The 19,463-nt window shown below is 39.7% G+C and overlaps 3 protein-coding genes across 3 annotated transcripts; 2 read left to right on the top strand and 1 right to left on the bottom strand.

The window, feature by feature from the left end:
- Positions 1 to 354: 354 nt before the first annotated feature.
- On the bottom strand, positions 355 to 7,924 carry hspa4l (heat shock protein 4 like). Its single transcript, XM_029461325.1, is given in 21 exon segments — positions 355 to 1,210; positions 1,300 to 1,323; positions 1,325 to 1,462; positions 1,652 to 1,771; positions 1,928 to 2,035; positions 2,127 to 2,252; positions 2,892 to 3,035; positions 3,146 to 3,220; positions 3,357 to 3,553; positions 3,904 to 4,009; positions 4,011 to 4,038; positions 4,226 to 4,332; positions 4,462 to 4,613; positions 4,713 to 4,789; positions 4,884 to 5,128; positions 5,214 to 5,347; positions 5,559 to 5,658; positions 5,746 to 5,868; positions 6,133 to 6,273; positions 6,409 to 6,466; positions 7,561 to 7,924. Coding segments are annotated over 21 exon segments (2,553 nt in total). The 5' UTR covers positions 7,731 to 7,924; the 3' UTR covers positions 355 to 1,030.
- Positions 7,925 to 9,711: 1,787 nt separating this feature from the next.
- Positions 9,712 to 12,688, top strand: chmp3 (charged multivesicular body protein 3). Its single transcript, XM_029459912.1, has 6 exons — positions 9,712 to 9,756; positions 10,271 to 10,331; positions 10,774 to 10,953; positions 11,118 to 11,239; positions 11,378 to 11,492; positions 11,621 to 12,688. Exons 1-6 carry the CDS (start codon positions 9,712 to 9,714, stop codon positions 11,758 to 11,760), a joined length of 663 nt encoding a protein of 220 aa, XP_029315772.1. The 3' UTR covers positions 11,761 to 12,688.
- Positions 12,689 to 13,787: 1,099 nt separating this feature from the next.
- reep1 (receptor accessory protein 1) lies at positions 13,788 to 19,161 on the top strand. Its single transcript, XM_029460782.1, is given in 10 exon segments — positions 13,788 to 13,872; positions 15,412 to 15,484; positions 15,609 to 15,685; positions 15,832 to 15,952; positions 16,365 to 16,478; positions 16,665 to 16,732; positions 16,734 to 16,828; positions 17,629 to 17,891; positions 18,968 to 19,021; positions 19,023 to 19,161. Coding segments are annotated over 10 exon segments (915 nt in total). The 5' UTR covers positions 13,788 to 13,840; the 3' UTR covers positions 19,041 to 19,161.
- The last annotated feature ends 302 nt before the right edge of the window (positions 19,162 to 19,463 follow it).

Raw genomic sequence — 19,463 nt, 5'->3', positions numbered from 1 at the left:
AAAAGAAACGGGTTGGAAGATGTGTTGGATTATTTAATAATTTCCTGGTTTCATTAAACATTTCATCTGTTGTTATTAACATTAGTATTTCTTAATGTCTAGTTTATTAATTACATTTTAAACACTTATCCCTCAAAGCTTTATTTTACTTGCTGAGAGACTGTTTTATTACAGACCTTCAGTTCTTCTGTGTGTGTATAATCTTTAGATCCACCATTGTAGTTTTGTCAGCAACCAGGGAACCTCTCATTTTGTATTTTTGGCAGATCAAACAGTAGTAGTTATAACATTACTCGACACTTCACTCATGTTCCGCTCGTGGTTCCACTGCAGAAAATCACATTTGAGACTAAAGAAATGTTGTCTTACAGACAAATGTATTTATTTTTGCCATCTTTAAATCCCATCATTTAAATGTGAAAAAATGCAAGAAGACAAAAAAGGAAATGGGTAACCGATCACTTACTAAAGAGATTTGGTGTATCAAGCATTGCCACTGTACTAGGTATGTTCTTTATATACATGCTGGCCGCTCTTATTTACTAAAATATTATTTACAGTTTCTAGACATGGACATCATTTCAAACTCATTAAATACAAATATATATAACTTGTATTAGTGCATACAAATGAACTGTTTAGACAGCACTATGCATATGAGTGGTAGGATTCTCTGCTGACGCTGTATGCTTATGAGACACATGGAATGCAAACACAAAGAGTACCTTCCTGCGTGGTCCAGAGGAAACAGTTTTACATCATAATCAGAGTTTAATCTATTGCATCATTCTTTCATTTATTAAGTATGTCAAATCTTAGAGAGTAAAGCACACCATTGTCACACATAAGGATGAAAACAAAAACCTCAAAAGGTAAAGTCCAATGGGGGGAGGCACAAAAAAAACAAATCCACAATAGTGGCGGGTGACGATTGAGTAAATGATCCCAAGTATTGATGTTTCTACTGTCTAAATGGTCAGTTGTGGTAAACGTGATGATGGTTGCAGAGTTTGCTTGTCAGACACTGATCTCAGTCCACCTCCATCTCTTTCGTGCCAGGCTTTGTCTGCTTTGCGTCTCCCTTCCCTTCTGCTGCTTGCTTTGCTGTCGGGCCATTATGAGCTCCACTGTTTTGGTCAGTCACTTCAGGGGTCTCCTCCACTGTGGGCTTTGGCCTGTTGATCACTGGATTGCATACATCCTCTAGTTCCTGGTGAGTCAGAAGCGAACAACGTGTTGGCAAGAGAAACTCACCGCTGATTAAAGTAAGAATTAAATATTAAATAGTCGTTCACATACCTGTATTTTGGCAATGATTTCGGACTACTTTGACGATTGGATCTTGAGTAATACCGAGTTTGCTCTGTGCGTTCATCATGCTGTTCATCCAACCCATGCTTTCATTCACACATTTCTCCACAGCGCTCATTTCCTCTGCACTCAAATGCAAGTATCGCTCATCCTGGGGGAACATTTGTGACAAGAAAATTATTAAAGTTGCAACTACAAATCAAAAAGAATTTCAGTGGATCTCACTTAAACCACACTTAAAAACAGAAAGTCAGAAAGACAAGCGAAGCAACAATCCTATAATCCTATTATTATCAAAAAAGATGTAAATGCTTTGCATCCCTAGTTAACAATGATGTACCTTCTGTTTATAGGAGTCCACAAACTTCATGTAGAGTTGCAGTTTCTTTCCCAGCTCTTCAAAAGCCCTCGGCCTGTCCTCGAGCTCTCTGTGTCGATCCTGAATGGGTTGACCTAACCTCTGGAAAATATTTATGTTAATGTTGACGATTTAAAACCTTTCAAATGCAGCTAAGCCTCAGCAAAGCTCAGTATGTTAATAAAGCTTTTTCCACTCGTTCATAAAACGCATCTGAAATTGAAAATAGAAATTGCCTTGGAATAAATAAAAGCAAACCTTGAGAGCCTCCAGCTTCTCCTCATAGACTTGTTTGGGTTGGTCCTCTCCATCCTCATACAGCCAGTTCTCTGTGTCCTCCAGCATCAGTGACAGCCGGTTACTGTCCTGTTATTAATGGCCCAACATAAAATTAGGTAAATACAGTAATAGATCATTTGCTTGGTACATCAAAGTTATGTAAGAAAGCAGCGCTCACCTCCTCAGTGACATACTTTTCATAGATCCCACAAAGTTTGTCCCGCAGATCGTATACATACTCCTCAACAGCATTTTTAGCATCATTCTGCTCTTTCACCAGTTTGTCCTGGATAATCATCTGATGCTGTGAGGAAAAAACAATATCACAGAGGAGCAAAACAATAGCAGCAATACCTTACAATATAATGTTATCTGACTAACAATATCACAAACTATAGTGTCAAAGTTGAGTTGAATGAACACTTCTGGAAAAAAATAACATTAATTGATTAATGCAAGAGCAGATATTCTGAGTGGAAGTACAATTTAAAATCTAGTAGACCTTGTGGCTAGTGGTCCAAAAAAAAGTCAAGCCCTAAGTTATTCACATGCTGAGAGACCTAATTACACAGACAAACTGTTCTTTGTATGTTGCACTTACATTGGTTTAGCTTATTTGAAGTTATTGTACTGCACAAATAATTTCACCTATTTGAAGTTAATGTACTCGCAAGATTCCCGCTGTTCGGAGTTGTATCCTCATGTTTACATGTAATGTAAAACAGCGCTGGCACAGATTAAGCCAATGAGTACGCTTTAAATAAACACCGTCGCCCCTTGTTAGGCCAATCAGTGCTTTGAAAATGCCAGAATAGAACAACAACAATAACAAGTTTAAATCACATATCAGGTTTTAATTCCACTCCATCCATTAGTGTTCGAGTAATCAGCATTTTAATCAGACCATGACTCGGCTTTTCCAAAGGCCAGCAGGAGCACTCACCTCATACTCCACAAAGTCGTTAAGGACATCACTGTCGAGCTGTCGAATGTTGTTGGCCGTGATGGGAAGATCGATGCTCTTCACCTTGACTTTGGGCTTGCTTCCCCCGGCTGCTGGGTCCTGCTTTTCTCCAGACGCCCCCTCCTGGATTTGGAAACCAGAAAACACAATTCAGTTTTCTTGAGTTTGTTACCTAATATTACTGTCAAATCTGCTCCAGGAGTAAAGTATCATATACATAATGTCCAGCTGACCTTACTGCTGGAACTGTTGTCCTCGTTCTGCTGGTCCCCCTGGCTTTGACCTTCCTGGTCCACCTGCATTTTGGTCTGAGACACAAGTTATAATTTCAAAAAGCAATATAAACTGTTAATGTCCATCAGACAAATGTAAAGGAATTATCTTCTAAGACATACTTATTTAAAACAAAAGATTGCACAAAAGAAACAGGTAAAATCCTCTCACCTGTTCCTCTGCCCTGCCTTCGTTCTGCACCATCGGCTCCGAGTCAATTTGCATGTCCTCTCCCTCTCCTTTCTGCTTCTCGATGAGAGAGGCGCTGGACACGCTAAAGATGCCATGAACGTTAACGCGCACTTTGACCTTCACTTTAGAGCTGTCTCCGTCTGGCTGGGGAACCACGTTCTGTACAGAGAAACACCCTGGTGGTAGATAGAACAAGAAATGAGTGGTTTGTTAAAGAGCTTTGATTAAACACCCTCAACATATTCCTTTAAGAGACTAACTGATACCCCCCAACCCCTGGCTCATTAGGGCCCATCTGTGTGAGACTATGCCTTATTCCTTAGAGCAGGGGTCTTCAACGTTTTTCAGGCAATATTTTTTATTTAAAAAATATTTGCTTTATCTACAAACAATTTTGCGACCCCCCTTGCAGTACCTTCGCGTTCCCCCTGGGGGTCACGGACCCCCTGTTGAAGACCTATGCCTTAGAGACTCAAATGGGCCCCACCCACTTGGGCACTGAGTTACTGGCAGAATGAACAGTTACCTATCCTGTGGTCTGGGTAGGGGAGCTCCTGAGGGCTGCTGTAGAAGGCTTCAAGGTCAAAGGGTTCCTTCTTGTGAAAGGTGATGACTTTGGAAAACGGTGCGCCAGTGATTCTTACTGAACACCTCACACTCTCTGTGACAAAAACAGTGCAGTAAGAGAAAAAGCTAAGTCAGGATGTTAAAACACAGTCAGCAGTTACTGTATATTCAAGCTAGCTGACCTACGCTTGATTTACAGAGAAATAGAACGGCTTGTTTTATGTAAGCCAATCATTTTACTGCCATATATGGTTCATTAAGATAAGGTAAACTTCCCCTACCCCAATCCATCCTCTGTTGGGGATTTCCAGCGAAGAGTAATAGGAAAGGGAACCACGTCAGTGATGGAGAATTCGCGCACCTTAAATGCTGGAGACAGAATTGCACACTACACCCAAACAAACGGCACACACACAACACAAATAAACACATTTACTGCATTCTAATTTACGAGCTACAGGATATTTGTACAGTGCATCGCAACAAGAAAACATGAGTGCCAAGAGAAGAGTCCCACCTGAAGTGCACAGCCTCTAGCGACAGCTTCATCGGCGTTAAGCGTGGTGCCGACGTCTTTGCCGAAAAACTTGGCAATTCTCTCTTTGACGGCTGGGATTCTCGTGGCTCCTCCAACTATCTCCACTGCATAGATATCATCCCGGCTCAGCTCTGCCCACAAAACACACACAGGACTGAGTGGATTCTTACTATATAAAGCATTCAAGCAATATATACCTTCATATATTCAAACAAATTCGAGGCACATACTTGATTGTTCGAGGACTGCTTTCAGTGGCATCTCCACTTTCATCAGATATTGAGCAGACATGTCTTCAAACTGGCCTCTATGGGTTACAAGATGAGAAGAGAAAAACATTTATAATGCTAGATTTCCACCATAGAGATGCACGATTAAGGAGGAAATGTTTAAATGTGTACCTGTTCATCCTGCCGGAAACATCGATGTCGTTCATGAAGCACTCGATGTTCAGAGGCAGATCGGAGGAGTTTGCACTCATCAGCTTCTTCAGTTTCTCGCACTCCTGGTGCAGCCGCAGCAGAGCCCTTGGGTTCTCCCTCACATTAAGCTTGTACTTGCTCTTAAAGTCGTCGCAGAAGTAATCGACCAACGCTTCGTCAAAATTGCGCCCACCAAGGTACAGGTCGTATGCAGTGGCGAGGACCTGAAAGAGCAGAATTGACATGGAGTTGGGATTTAAAGGTGCAGGTGTAGGTGTGGATCAAGGTGGAAAACGCTGAAAGGCTAACCTTGAGTTTGCCTTTGTTAAAGGCAGTGATGGAGACCTGGAATGATGAATGTCCCATGTCAACAAATACCACATTTCTTGGCCTCTCTTCTGGAGTAGGAAGGTCCTGTTTGTAGATCCCATAAGCCAAAGCCACTGTGAAAACAAATACAAATAAAACACAAACATTAATGCCAGAATATTCTACTGTTGGTGGAGTTATGAATTACTTTTTTGTTCTAGTAATGCTTAGATATAAACTTAGCAAAGAGTAGTGCAATTCACAAAACTAAATGTTCTTCCACATTAGTCCTATTCACCCAATGTGGAAATTTCTCAAGTTATCAAGTTCGCCAAGAACACTGACCTGCAGTGGTATCATTAATTAGCCGTAAACAGTTCAGCCCTGCGATTTGAGTTGCATCAAACACTGATCGCCTCTCAGCATCTGTGAAGAAACTTGGGACCTGTAAAACAAAGCACAAATCAATATGTATCATTGAACCACTCTGAGAATTATGTCGATGTTCTTCTTCAGTCTTTTCATCACTCACAGAGATGACACAGTCCACCACCGGCTTCTTCAGGGCGCTCTCTGACGTCTCCTTCAGCTTGGTGAGCAGCATCCCTGTGATCTGCTCGATTGTGAACACTTTGTCCTCATCCAAATAACGCACCTGTAAACGTCATACGATTAAGACCTACGAGAGAGTATGGCATATTAAACATAAAGCCAATATGTTGTTTGGAGGTGAATTACAGGAGAGAGAAAAAAAATAAAACATCTGTGCATCCCACTCACTTATCAGGATCAGCATCATGGTTGAATTTATCGAACAAAGGTGTGAAATGACAGCAGAAAATGGTCATGGTCAGAGAGAAGGGAGGGAAAAAAATAAAGCGGTGAAGAAAAACAGGCTGGAGTTTGTACAGTGCTTCACCTTAATTCCAGCGTTTCCATTGGCTAGTTTATGTAAGCTGTAAGGCAGTTTGGGTTTTTCAGCCTGGACAAGTGGGTCATCAAATGCTCTGCCGTGGAACTTTTTGAAGCCATGGACTGTATTTTTGAAGTTTGTTGTGATCTAAAATAAGATAAGAAACTCAGTACATGAAGTCAATATTTTGTGTATTTTAATTGTTGTTACATTTACAATGTATGGCATCATTTCAAAGTGTAATGTTGCTTTTATTACAGAAACTGCCATAGATAATCTTACTTGACTTTTGGCTGCATTTCCAACTGTGCGGTTTTTGGAGGCCAAAGATACACAAGCCCTGGATGGAAGACAAATACATCAGAAAATTAGGTAGGCTACAACCACATAAAGGATCCCGTTAACAGATATGGCAGACGAGGCACAAGATGTAATTGACTGACTGTTGCAGACAGTCAAATGTTGACGCTGAGGGGCAGATTTCGATTAAAGAAATTTCACAAGGGAGTCTGAGGGAGAACCACAAACTAGGGCAGCGAGACAGAACAGATCACCTTCAAAAGTAAGCTCACCCTGTCCAAAAAAAAAAACATCACCTCCCAAACTCATTTGAGTCTCTTCTTTCAGCAGACAAACTGTAAACCACTGTGTGACAAAGAAGAATGCTTCTAGTCATACAAGGTTTAGGGATCCATTTCACACTGGCTAGCAGTGACAAGTCACTCCCTAGATTCACCTTGCCACAAAAATATCCCCATTCACTTAAAGGTGCAATGCTCATTCTCCTTCTCAGTCACACATCCCTGTTTGCAGGATGCTGCAGCAAATGTACTCCAGTTAGCCTGCTATATGTACGTCCGGAGTCATAAAACCCACATGGAAGTGTCTAAGTATTGTAAGATTACTTAATTAATTGTGTCCTCTATAAATAAAACTCTTATGATGCACCCTGTATTCCCTATCATTTATGGGCTATGTAGACATTAAGGATGTAGCTTTTTGGCAGGCCATAATAAACGCACTATTGCCATGTCATATCAAAACCTATTTATTTTCCTTTACATACAGTATACTCACAAGCTATACACTGCCATCTAAATAACATCCAGTCTTCTTTGAGTTACTTATATCAATCTACTCTGAGGCGCACCGCGCAGCACTGTGGTGGTTATTATCAGCTGACATGTCAACTGTCAGTTTGTAAGAATAAATGGTCATTTCAAAAAGACACATGCGACATTTTGACCTACGTAAACCTGCTGTGACGGTGAATAAACCAACAGCTCGAGGCCTCATCACTGCCTCCACCACCATCCCTGCTGCTTCTACACCATCACCGCTCTGCCAGTGCGCCTACCGCCGCAAACACTCCGTAACAAACTCACAACTGGACCACATTTCACGGTGGTGATGACTGTCAAAATGTATACTTACGGTGTGCATCTGTCACTGTATTCGTTGGCAATAGTTTCAATGCCGCCGCTCCTGGCCACGGCGATGTGACAATTTTGGTAACCCACATCAATCCCTACCACTGACATAATGAGCGCACTGAAATTCACCTCTTGTAAATTATTACAACTATGATAAAAAAAAATATACATACAATGGCGGTGTATTCTAAAATTAAATGTAATTAAGCGTGTCCCCTGCTCTGGAAATGTACGAGGAAGCTAGCTGAGGGAGTACTAACTGATTTACTAGCTGTTATGTAAGTCGATCTGTTTATAGCAAACTCATTCAGAGTAATCCCAGGGAGCAATGATGTCCAGACCGGATTCTCCCTCTCCGAGGCGGCCCTCACATCACCCAGTGGCTCTGACTGACGGATTCTCTCAAGCCCGCCCCCACACGTCTGTGATTGGCTGCGTCACACCCTTTGGCCTTATCTGATTGGTGCGAAATCCAATCGATAACAGAAAAATCTAGAACCCCCTGGAAAGGGGACCGTGGAAAAAGCACCAGGGACAGCAGTGGTTTAACAGACACGTTTGCCCTCAATTTAATTTGTCAGGTAGAGTTTCTCTGTCAAAATCTCACGCGCTTCAGGATTGATGTGTGCACATTGCAGTTCTAACTATGAAATTAGTGTTACATATATTTAATTAATATCTGGGTGGCAAGACCTTTCTGAAAGGCTTTTTTACAGCGAATTAAACTCCCATGCAGATGAAACAGGTGTGGCCATATGATGATTAATATGTAGTAACAATTATGTAAATGTCAATACGGAAAGAATAAACCAAATACACCTGGTGTACTGCATCACTGAATATCTTAGTAATGTCGTATTACTATGTATGTTATAAAAAAATATAATTATAATATAACATATATAGTAATACAACATTACAAAGAGATATTATAATTATAATATCAATTATAATTTTTATTACTGAAACATTAAAGTGTAACCAACATTTTAATTGAAGGAGGAACATATTATTACTATACTATTGGGTAGTTTTATCTTCTTTTTTTTTTAGGTTTTGAATGAAAAAAATATTTATAAACTTCATAAACTACTGGGTAGTTAAATGTTTGTCATTATTTTTTTAAGATGATCATATGTTTTGTAAGCATCTACAAAGTAATTAAAGAGATCAAATAAATGTTATGGTGCAAAACTGAAATGGAGAAGAAAAAGAAAGTACCAAAAAATGGAAAGTAGGCTACAGGAACATGAACAATGTACTTAATAGCTCTGCACACTTACACCCACACGGCCTGATTGACTGTGCAGATATTTGTAAAGACCTCTCTAGATTATTTATCATTTATATTAGTTCAAAGAACGTGGTTACTTCACATTTGTCCAGAAGTCCGTTCAAGATATTGGGAGTCCCTTGTACTATATCGTAGGAGCTATTCTTTTGTTGTTGTTGTATTGGTTTGTATTGTTGGATGGATGGATGGATGCAATATCTGTTAAATTAACAGATATTGCATGGCTATTTGTCCATCCAACAATACAATACCTTTTAACAGTTAAAATGAGCAGCAACTAGTAAACTTTAAGAAATGTTAACTTTAGATTTGACGAGTAATAACTTTCAGATATTTTCAAATGAAATTTGACAAGTAATAACTAATTAAGATATCTTTAAATGTGTTGAATTAAAGGTGTCTTTGAATCTGTGTGCACTCCAGGAAGATTAGTGACCACTTTGTGCAAGCCAATGAGGAACCAAATAAAGAATTTGGATTAGTCTTAATAATCTAAATCGAGATATCTGGAATTCACATTTCTGGGTCAGAATGTATTTTCAGATATGTTACATTTTAATTGTGACTATATTTTATTGATAATAATTAAACATATTTTTAAGCAAAGTTTTGACTGGTCAAAAATTGCTTACCATAAACACTTAATTGTATTGTTTGTGTGTCTGGTTCAATTTTATCTTCACTTGAGCACCTGTCCTTGTTTCCTTGTTTCCTTGATGAGGACCAGATGGACTGAATGGTCCTTCATGTTAGTACTGAGCCCGAGGACCTGAACGAGAACAGGAAGTGCTGCTTCAACTAGCTAGCCAGTTAGTTTTAGTAAGGTGGGTTAGCTTGCCCTTTAACTCAGTAGTCACAATGGGGCTGTTTGGTAGAACAGCAGAGAAACCACCAAAAGACCTGGTGAGTACTGACTGCTGAACACCAGGGCTGTCTTTGAGTAATTTGTCCGTAGTAAGAAAACAACGACAGCGCCTTTTGCTAGCCTTGCTAGCGTTAGCTGTCAGTTTAACGTCCAATCTGTTGCTACTTCTTGCTAAGTGAACAGCTGACGTTAGTCTAGTTAAAAACAGCCAACAGTCGCTGTAATAGTACCCGGCTTTAACCATCATTATTTGTCCCGTATTTAACGTTATGCGTGTGTTTAATTGCTTCTTATTTTGGTTTCTGTACTGAGAGCTGGCTAGTTAGCATACAAGCTAACACTCGTCTGCTGTCAGTCGCTTCAATGTAAACAAATCCTGATTGTGTTGCTTTAGCGTAGCTGACATCGTGATCTGTTACAGTTTAGCTGTTAAAAGTTGTACATTGCTGTAGTCTAATGTTACACATAACGCTATGTTAAAGTGGGTGTTACAAACTTACTGTAACTGTTAAGGCAATTAATACAGTTTGTAATAACAATGTATAATTTCAGGTCAATGAGTGGTCTCAAAAGATCAGGAAGGAAATGAGAGTGATTGACAGACAAATTCGAGGTAAGATGCAGTCAGCATTTGACACCACAAATTAAAAAAACATTTTTTATTGTGAAATGTCTGCCCGGTGTATACATTTATAATGTACTTCCATGATATGTCTGTACTTTCTAACTATCTCAAACAAATGGAAGAGATAGCCATATAAGTTGCAAATCGGAATATCTTGAAGCAAAATAGGGACACTTTGATTTGAAACACTTTGATTTGATTTGAAACACATTGATTTGAACTAAACACTACTGAGTTATCTCATTGGTTTATTAGCGTGTAGAATTTCAAATAATAATTCTAGTAGGAATTACTTAATACCACAAGCAGTGACTCCTTAAGATGGTAAATTTGTGTTGTATAAATTAATTACCCACTACAGTAAATTACCTAATTATATAAGTTATATTAGTTTTTGAGTTGTATGTAATAACGTACCCCTTTGTTTCAGATATTCAAAGGGAAGAAGAAAAAGTTAAAAGATCCATAAAAGATGCTGCCAAAAGGGGCCAGAGGGATGTGTGTGTGATTCTCGCAAAGGAGATGATTCAGTCCAAACGAGCTGTCACAAAACTTTATGCTTCCAAAGCTCAAATGAACTCTGTGCAACTCAGCATGAAGAATCAGCTTGGTGAGTTTGGGAGTACAGCAGCTTGGTCATTAGACGGAAAAAACGTTGTCGTTGTATCTAAAATGCTTAATTGTCATCAGTCGAACAGTTTTGCTCTTTTGTCATAGAACTTAATGTTCTGCTCTGCACTGTCAGTGAAGGGAATGTATTGTGTGTGTTTCTAGCTGTACTGCGTGTAGCCGGGGCCCTGCAGAAGAGCACGGAGGTGATGAAAGCGATGCAAAACCTTGTCAAAATCCCAGAGATCCAGGCGTCCATGAGAGAACTATCAAAGGAGATGATGAAGGTCGGCAGCAGTGTCCAACACAAATGGATACAATTTACTTATAACAAATGGAGCACTGCGGCTAACTCTAATCAATATGTACAATTACTTCTTTATAAGAAAACGTTGCTAAGTCATATATACACATTCATCTTTCAGGCTGGCATCATTGAGGAAATGCTGGAAGATACATTTGAGAGCATGGAAGATGGAGAGGAGATGGAGGAAGAAGCAGAGGAGGAAGTTGACAAGATCCTCTTTGAGATCACAGCAGGTGAAGACATTTCTTCTCACAAAATGATCACAATACATTATTCCTGTTTTGTTTTAAAGTTTCTAAGAATTACACCACACATGAATAATACTGAATGCTCTGTTTCATGGTTCTCTTTGCTTTGTTAGGTGCCCTTGGCAAAGCTCCGAGCAAAGTCACAGACGCCCTGCCTGAACTACAGCCCGCTGCAGCTGCTGCAGCTTCAGAGGACGAGTCAGAGGAGGACATTGAAGCGATGCAGTCAAGATTGGCAGCTCTGAGGAGCTAAGGTGAACTGCTCACTCCAATAAGGACAGAGACTATTCTGGTGCTGGGTTTACAGTGCTGAGCATCTTCTACGCTTCGTATTATAATTCACATAATCATATGGGGTTAACTTTGTGCTATGACAGTTAATGTCTTTAATAAGTTTTTTTATGGGACGTTTGGTCTACTCAGCCAGAAGAAAAGGTGTTTTTGCTTTTTTTTGTCTTTTATTATCGGGGATAGCCCTAGGTAAATCTTTATTATCCAAAGTCAAACAGAAGGTTTAAGAAAGTGTATATAATGTAAGTATGAAAAGCCTGCTGTGCCTACGGTGCTTCATCATATTCTTCTGTCCTAAGTTATGGACTGGTGGTGGAGGTACTTCGGTATTTATGATCCAAACAAGCGATTAAATAACCACCCTGCACTTAAATCACACCCTAGATCACTATTCAGCAGCTGTTCCAAATCTGTTCGGATGCATTTTGTAAGCAACAGCCGTTCTGTTTACTGCTAACTAGCCTACATTATCTGAAACACTAGAGATGGTGGGCGGATATCTCCTTTTTATAGTTAATTTTCTGTACAGTCAAAATGTATCTATCCTATATGTGATCATACATGTTGAGCGCACTCATCAGAAAAATGCACGAACACTATCCCTAACCCATTTTTTTTGGCATTAACATTCAGCTTGTTAAATGTTAGTTCTTTGTATTTTGATGGAGTTCCTTCTCAGCAGGAAGATGCAGAAGAAATGCAACGGTTGGTTAGTGCAGAACCTATGTATTGTGGAAGTATTGTGTGTATACTTTTTCTATGTTAATGGAGAAAACAATAAGGTAATAAACTTTTAAGAACAAAGGTTTCCATTAAGCAGACTGTAATATACCGGTTTCTGCTTTCTTACAATGAGCCCTTCAACCTCACAATAAACACTGAATGATCTTCATCTTATCAGACATCAACTTTTGGGAAATCTGAACCTGCAGGCTTGCAACAGCCCACTCAGCAGGTCAGAAACTGTACTGCACGGAAAGTCTTAATTTGGTTGACACAAACAACTGTCCGGCAGATAAATCTGCTTGCTCAGCAGTTCTGAAAACAAACAGAACAGTAAAGAGTTAAATGAGTGCTGCTTTTCATCATTCTGCTGTTCAGGGAATGCAATCTACCAATAATCAGGTGCTGGTGGTATGACTCATAATTATACTGATATGTACAGTTCTGGTTGTTTTTTTTAAAGGGCAACAAACAAAACTTTTTAGCAGTGCATTTTAGGTACGCTTGTTTGTTTTGAAGTCATTCCTTGGTTTCAAAATGTGCAAGGATTAGATTTCTTCCAGCCACAGCTCTCCTTTAGCAGCTTTTGTTGTGCTTCAACAAAACCTTGCCTCTGTTCTCTTCAGTATGTAGGCCAGAGGCTGGACAAAGCGAAGGTACTGTAGCTCTAATGGAGCAGGTGTTCCCCAGTTTTGGAGACCATGTGTCCATCTGGTTTTAAAAGCTATATTAAATCATATTAACACATAGAGCTGAAACAATTAGTTGATTATTCAACTGACAGGAAATTAATGGGCAACTTATTTGTTCAATAAATAATTAGTCATCAAGTAAAAACTGAAGTGAATAATACGGGGTGTTGGACTGACATAACAATCAAACTGAAGCCCTACCTACACGGTGCATATTTCTAATGATTTAATAAAAAGGACCACAAACGGAGTTTCTGTGCAAATGATAAAGCTGCTGGTGCAAAGTGCTTAGTGGGAACTTGGGGGCCCCGAGTGTACACACACCTCCCTGCAAAGGCAATGGGGGGGTTTCAACAGGGCCCCAACAGAACATATTTGCCTCCAAACCCACCATCAGATAATACGTACAATCTTATCCCATCCAGCCAAGCAGCCTAATCTCGACCCAACAGACATCCTGAGTATCCGTGTTGCCTGTGCAATGCAACACTGCCATCTATGGATAACAGTTCGTCTGTTTATCCTGCATTACGTTGCTGCCTGTGTGCGTCCAGACGTCGCTGCCTGACTGTCAACTGGAGGAAACTCCTCCCCGCACATAGCGCGTCCTGTCGCCTACCCAGCGCAATGGTCTCCTGGATCATCTCTAGACTCGTGGTGTAAGTGATTTTATTACTTCTTTTCATATGCTCTGTCATATAGTAGATAAATAATACATTGCGGTTCCCGGTTATTGCGGCTATTTAAGCTGCTCATTAACTGTGCAGGAGCGGCGCGCTTTACAAGCCCCCGCAAATTGTCTAATATTTAATCCAAATCACACGTCAGTGTGTAAAGAGAGCAGTCTATTAATTTTTGCCTGAAAAACAGTCCAAATTCCACAAGATTGTACTTTGCTATTTCAGCAGGGAGTGCTGAGCTAGGCCTGTGTAGACCTTCTGTATTTCTAAACAGCGCTCAGAAGCCTGGCACTCTTTGTGTTTGTCAAGTGCCCTTCATTTATTACAGACAAAGAGGTGTCGTGATTGGCTGAATCATCTATTATCCATGAAATGATGATCTGAGTCACATCCAGAAATCAGAGGCAGAAAGCTAAATGTCACTGAGCGGCGAGGCGACTGTCTGAACAACAGGAGCGGTCTTTGAGTGGAGCTATATTCTCTGTTGATGTCCCATATTGAAACAAAAAACAAAAGGGATGGGTCAGCCTTCTCAGGTTACAATGCAAGAGTTATTCATGCAGTAAGAAATGTATGCATGCATCCAGATACATTCCCTTATAGCTAGAGATTTGAATGATAAACAATAGTACGACATTTAAGTTATGGTTAATTTGACATGCAGAAAGTATGAATCAGCGCCATTGCAGACGGTGTGGAGTAGCCTACACCAACATAAGGCCCAACCTCAAAATAGTGAAGCAATTAAATTTAGATTACAAGATCTTGTTACGTAGACTGAACTGTCTCAGCCCTGGTTGTTCACGACCTGGTTATGTGGATCATTTTGGGTCCCATCCCCACAAATAAAACGTTTAGTGGCGTCTCCCACAGATGATCTATTTATTTTTAGCATCCTTGTGTTTCTTTAGAGTACAGGCAGCCGGAGAGGTGCAACATGATGTGGCTCAGTAATTTGATCAGGTCACACTCACAGCTGTTGCCTGGCTGTAGCACTTAAACAGGGTCCCGTCTCTGTCGGGACACCCAGCAGCACAGGTGTCTGCAGAGACATTTCAGGAAACTGAAGAAAACAAACGGAACCTATCGCTGGAAGTTTAGCAACAAACAGCATCTTTAGCCAAACAGGGCAGAGCAAAATCTAACTTTGCATGGTTGGTTTAATAGTTTCTTCCTGAAAGGGAAAAGCTATTTCCCCATCTCATCTCTGTTTACCTTGATGTAACCTGACAACCTGTAAATCAGTTTAGTTGTGTAGGCCTGCAGCTCAGAAGGCTCATGGTCAACAATGTTTCATATTGATGGATAAATCAACACAACAAAACAATTTCAAGATGCAGTATTTTTCAAGAGCCTAATTTAAAAATCTCTGACATAATATGTTGTCCATAATCATTATTTATTACATTTGAAATGTCTGGATTTTATAGGTTTTTCGTGCACAACTATAATACCCGTTGGACTGCAGTGTTAAATGTTTTGTTTCTGGAGTTAATGGGCACATTTTCTGTCTTATAGACTTGTGTTCGGTACACTATATCCTGCATACTCATCTTATAAAGCTGTGAAGTCAAAAGATGTGAAAGAATACGTGAGTATATTATTTGCATTTTTAGTTACGAAATGATATTTGGCGGCGTCGTCCTCATAGACATGATTTTATAAGGTGTTGAGTGTGTAGCTACTTTAACTTTCACTGTTGTTCTACATTTCAGGTAAAATGGATGATGTACTGGATAATATTTGCCCTATTTACTGCTGTGGAAGTATTTACAGATATGTTTCTTTGTTGGTAAGTGACTTATATTTAATGTTAATTAAATGTTATACCTCTTAACTATGTTTACATCACCTACATACCCTGTCACAGATGTAACGCATGTTTTTCACTATGCTTTGTTGTACCAGTGGCTCCATCATTCTGTGTCTTCATTGCAGGATTCCTTTCTACTATGAACTGAAGATAGCCTTTGTGGTGTGGCTGCTGTCCCCTTACACTAAAGGGTCCAGTGTGCTGTACAGGAAGTTTGTTCATCCCACGCTTTCCTCAAAAGAAAAGGTGAAAATCCCTTCCTTTGTCGTACCTTCCTTTTTCTTCCGCTTGTGAAGTTCAAGGAAAGGTGAAATATTCAGTTTAAGTTAGTCTGCAAGGTTTTGTAACTAATAGAATTTGAGCTTCGCAGCTGTCTAGAGGACAAAAGTGACTTTGTGCCAATTCACTTTTCCACTTCAGCTGTTAAAGATGTGTTTGCAGGACAGGAGAGAGGAACTGTCACGGTGTTCCTCCCTTTTTCCTTTCCTTTTTCCTCTATGTCTGATGTCAGGAAACACATTAGTGAGCTGTTGAAGATTAGTAATGCAATCAAGCAATATAAGACGCACATGTCAACACAGCACGCAAAATAGGAAGCAACATAATAATCAAGGGAGACACAAGGTTCACGTGATTTATTTTTTTGTCCTTGTTTCAGGACATTGATGAGTACATCTGCCAAGCGAAGGACAAAAGCTATGACACACTGGTGCATTTTGGGAGAAAAGGGCTGAATGTTGCCACCACAGCTGCAGTCATGGCTGCAACAAAGGTAATGCTGACTGTGGATATTTGTTTTGTGTTGACCTCGGGGCACAGTAGAGGGTCATTGTAAATATGCTATTCACATAATAAAGTAGGCATGCTGAGTGTTTGTATCTATATGTATACCCCTAAAGATGATCCATGCTGTCACACATTGCTGTTGAAACTAAAATGAATCCCTTTTCTTTTCTAGAGCCAAGGGGTCCTGTCAGACCGACTGAGGAGTTTCAGTATGCAGGATCTGTCTTCCTATCAGTCTGACCCCGTTAACACCTGGCCCCGGCACTACGCAGCCTGCCGCAGCACAACAGAAGACCAGGTCTATGATGCGCAGCAAGTCGGAGAGCTACAACAAGGGTGAGCCGACGTTACTGTGGCCAGCGCAGAAAAGAGTTATAGAGGCAAATTAAAACTCTGTTGTAGTGTTGAGAGTGTAAGACATAATGCTGCTATTATATTGCAATAACAGTGCCTGGTTCGTTTGCGTTAAACAGATTATCTTGTAGATTTCTGTCTTCCTGTTAAAGCTTAAGCTTGTTTAAGCTGACAGATATTGTTTAGAACCTCTGCTTTCCTGAGTGCCCCCTAAACTTCAGTCCTGCCTTCCTGTTTGGAGCAGGTCAGGCCTCACAGGGCTGCCAGGCCAACCGCCCTGTGATAAAACTCATGTGTAGCTGCAGGGTTTTGTTCTTAACATCATGTGGACAACAGTTGTTGTTTGTTTCAATCCAGTGTTATATATTTATTTATTTTTTTCAGATGATAATTGTTCCTATGTAGATACAATTTAGACACAACTGTTTGCATTGGTCTGAAATATCTGCACAGTTAAGGCACAACTAACCTTTTTATCTTTTTTATCTTTTATCTTTTACCTTTTAAGGAATTGAGATTATTTCTGTTAATATCTGAGGATATTGGTAACATAGCTGCCGTTATTCTATATTTTGTTATTGTCAACAAATCCCATTAACACACCAAAATGTTTTAGTCCGTCTTTAAATATTTCCTGACTTTCACATGATATGAACTTTGATAATCCCAGATGACCAGAATCAGACGACTCTACAGCAGTTACACAAAAAGTATTTTTCCTTCCAATCAAAAGACCAGAGACGCGTTGTTCATCCTTCCACTGACCTTTGTTCACGGCACAGATTTTGACATGACTGAGTATGAGGTGTTGGGGTTGGGCCAATGGGACTCCAAAGAGCTGCTGTCGCAGACCATTTCACCTTCTGAGTCTGAGGCCGAGTCTACACTCATTACGCCCTCACTGACACCCCAGTCCTCCCCACCCTCCACACCCTCTCCACCTCCCTCTCCTCCAGCTCCAGAGCAGCCTGAGGAGGTGGGGAAAGGGGTGCAGGTAGCATCAAGCTCTCCACAGCTCAGGCTGATGAAGAGGAAGGCTCCTGAGGTACACTGCCTCGTCAACGTGGCTGTTCAGCTGCTGTCTAATTCTAACTGCCCTTTGAGAGTGGTGATTTACTCTCCGATTCACTAATTACTGCTGCCGTGTAGCTAAATAAATCTTCACAGTTCAGTACTCCTGCAACTGTAGAGAGTTCTTAATGGATTTATTGTTTAGTTTAAATGAATGTGTGATCCTGCATGACTACAATTGCTTACTTGTTTGGAAATGTGGCATGGGAAAGAGTCCGAACATGGTTGATATATTGACATGGATTGCCTACCAGCCATGGTAATAACTTCTACCTTTGATGTGATGTTTATGGAAATGATTCTGCACAATCAATCAATCCTTAAAATGAATGGGTTTTCCTTGAAACATTTCAACATCTAAAATCAGTTTGTCTGGCATGGTGATGCTAAATGAAGCAACACTGTTCTAAGGATAACACCGGAACATTTTTATATTTGTCTTATAGTCGACAAATCCCATGAAAAAAAACAATGAATTGATCCTACGAATAAGTATTGTCTGTCTAGCTGAAGCCTAATATACAGTAGCTTATTCCTCTTTGCCATAGACGTCTTGTTGTCCAGCAATGACTAAAACCACATCAATGAGCCACACCGTTGCATTGGGAGACATGTTCCTACATCAAAATGAACATGAGCACTGTATTGTATTTAAGTCAATCCCAGATACAGCATCCTGCTGCCATCAATACTCAGTAGAGGACCAAATGTGTATTAATCCGCAGCTTAAAATAGTCCCCAACAAATACACCATTCACTCTGTTTTAGAAATGTTTCCAAAAAACTACAGTGCCGCGCGATCATTGACTACTTTTTAAAAATGAAACTAAATACTTGTGACCTACTTTCAAAGATGTCTTTAGTAGCAACCAATGGGCTTTGGACTGAGACAGTTCATTGACAGAAAGTCTTGCGAGACAGAATTAAACATTGTTAGTTTTAGTCTTACCTTGGGATTTGTGGACAATAAGAAAAATACAAAATAGCACCAGCCTTTAAATAATGTACATAAATTAATCAATTACTGTCCTCATCTGTCCTCCCTTCTAGCCACCTCTTAGAGTCTTAAGGCCTCTCACAAGATCCCGGAGTGCTCTTTCTTCCGAACAATGAAGCCATGTGAAACTGTCCTAAAGACTGCTCCAGCTGCCTTTGCTGCAAGAAGTAAAAATACTGAATGGCCAAAAGCTACATGACCGAAGCAGCCTTGCTTTGGAAAAAGGTATTACCAAAGTGACCTATGATGACCCCTCTATATATATATATATATATATATATATATATATATATATACTGTATATATATACTGTATATATGTATATACATATATATGTTATATATTATATATATATATATATATACACTGTATATATATATATACACTGTATATATATAGTATGTATATATATATATAGAGATATATATATAGGGGTATATAAAGATAGATATATATGTAGAAAGTGTAGATATATAGATATAGAAGATAGATATACAGTGGTATAGATAGAGATAGATATATATATAACAGTGTATATATATATGTATA

The sequence above is a fragment of the Cottoperca gobio genome, chromosome 22 (genome assembly GCF_900634415.1).
Source record: "Cottoperca gobio chromosome 22, fCotGob3.1, whole genome shotgun sequence".
In the NCBI taxonomy this organism is placed as follows: Eukaryota; Metazoa; Chordata; class Actinopteri; order Perciformes; family Bovichtidae; genus Cottoperca; species Cottoperca gobio.
This window is presented reverse-complemented; position numbering and strand designations above follow the sequence as displayed.

Coding starts and splice junctions, on each gene's coding strand:
- chmp3 (XM_029459912.1), top strand. CDS start 9,712: ATGGGGCTGTTTGGTAGAACAGCAGAGAAACCACCAAAAGACCTG. Junction 9,757..10,270: donor AGAAACCACCAAAAGACCTG/GTGAGTACTGAC, acceptor GTATAATTTCAG/GTCAATGAGTGGTCTCAAAA. Junction 10,954..11,117: donor CAGCATGAAGAATCAGCTTG/GTGAGTTTGGGA, acceptor GTGTGTTTCTAG/CTGTACTGCGTGTAGCCGGG.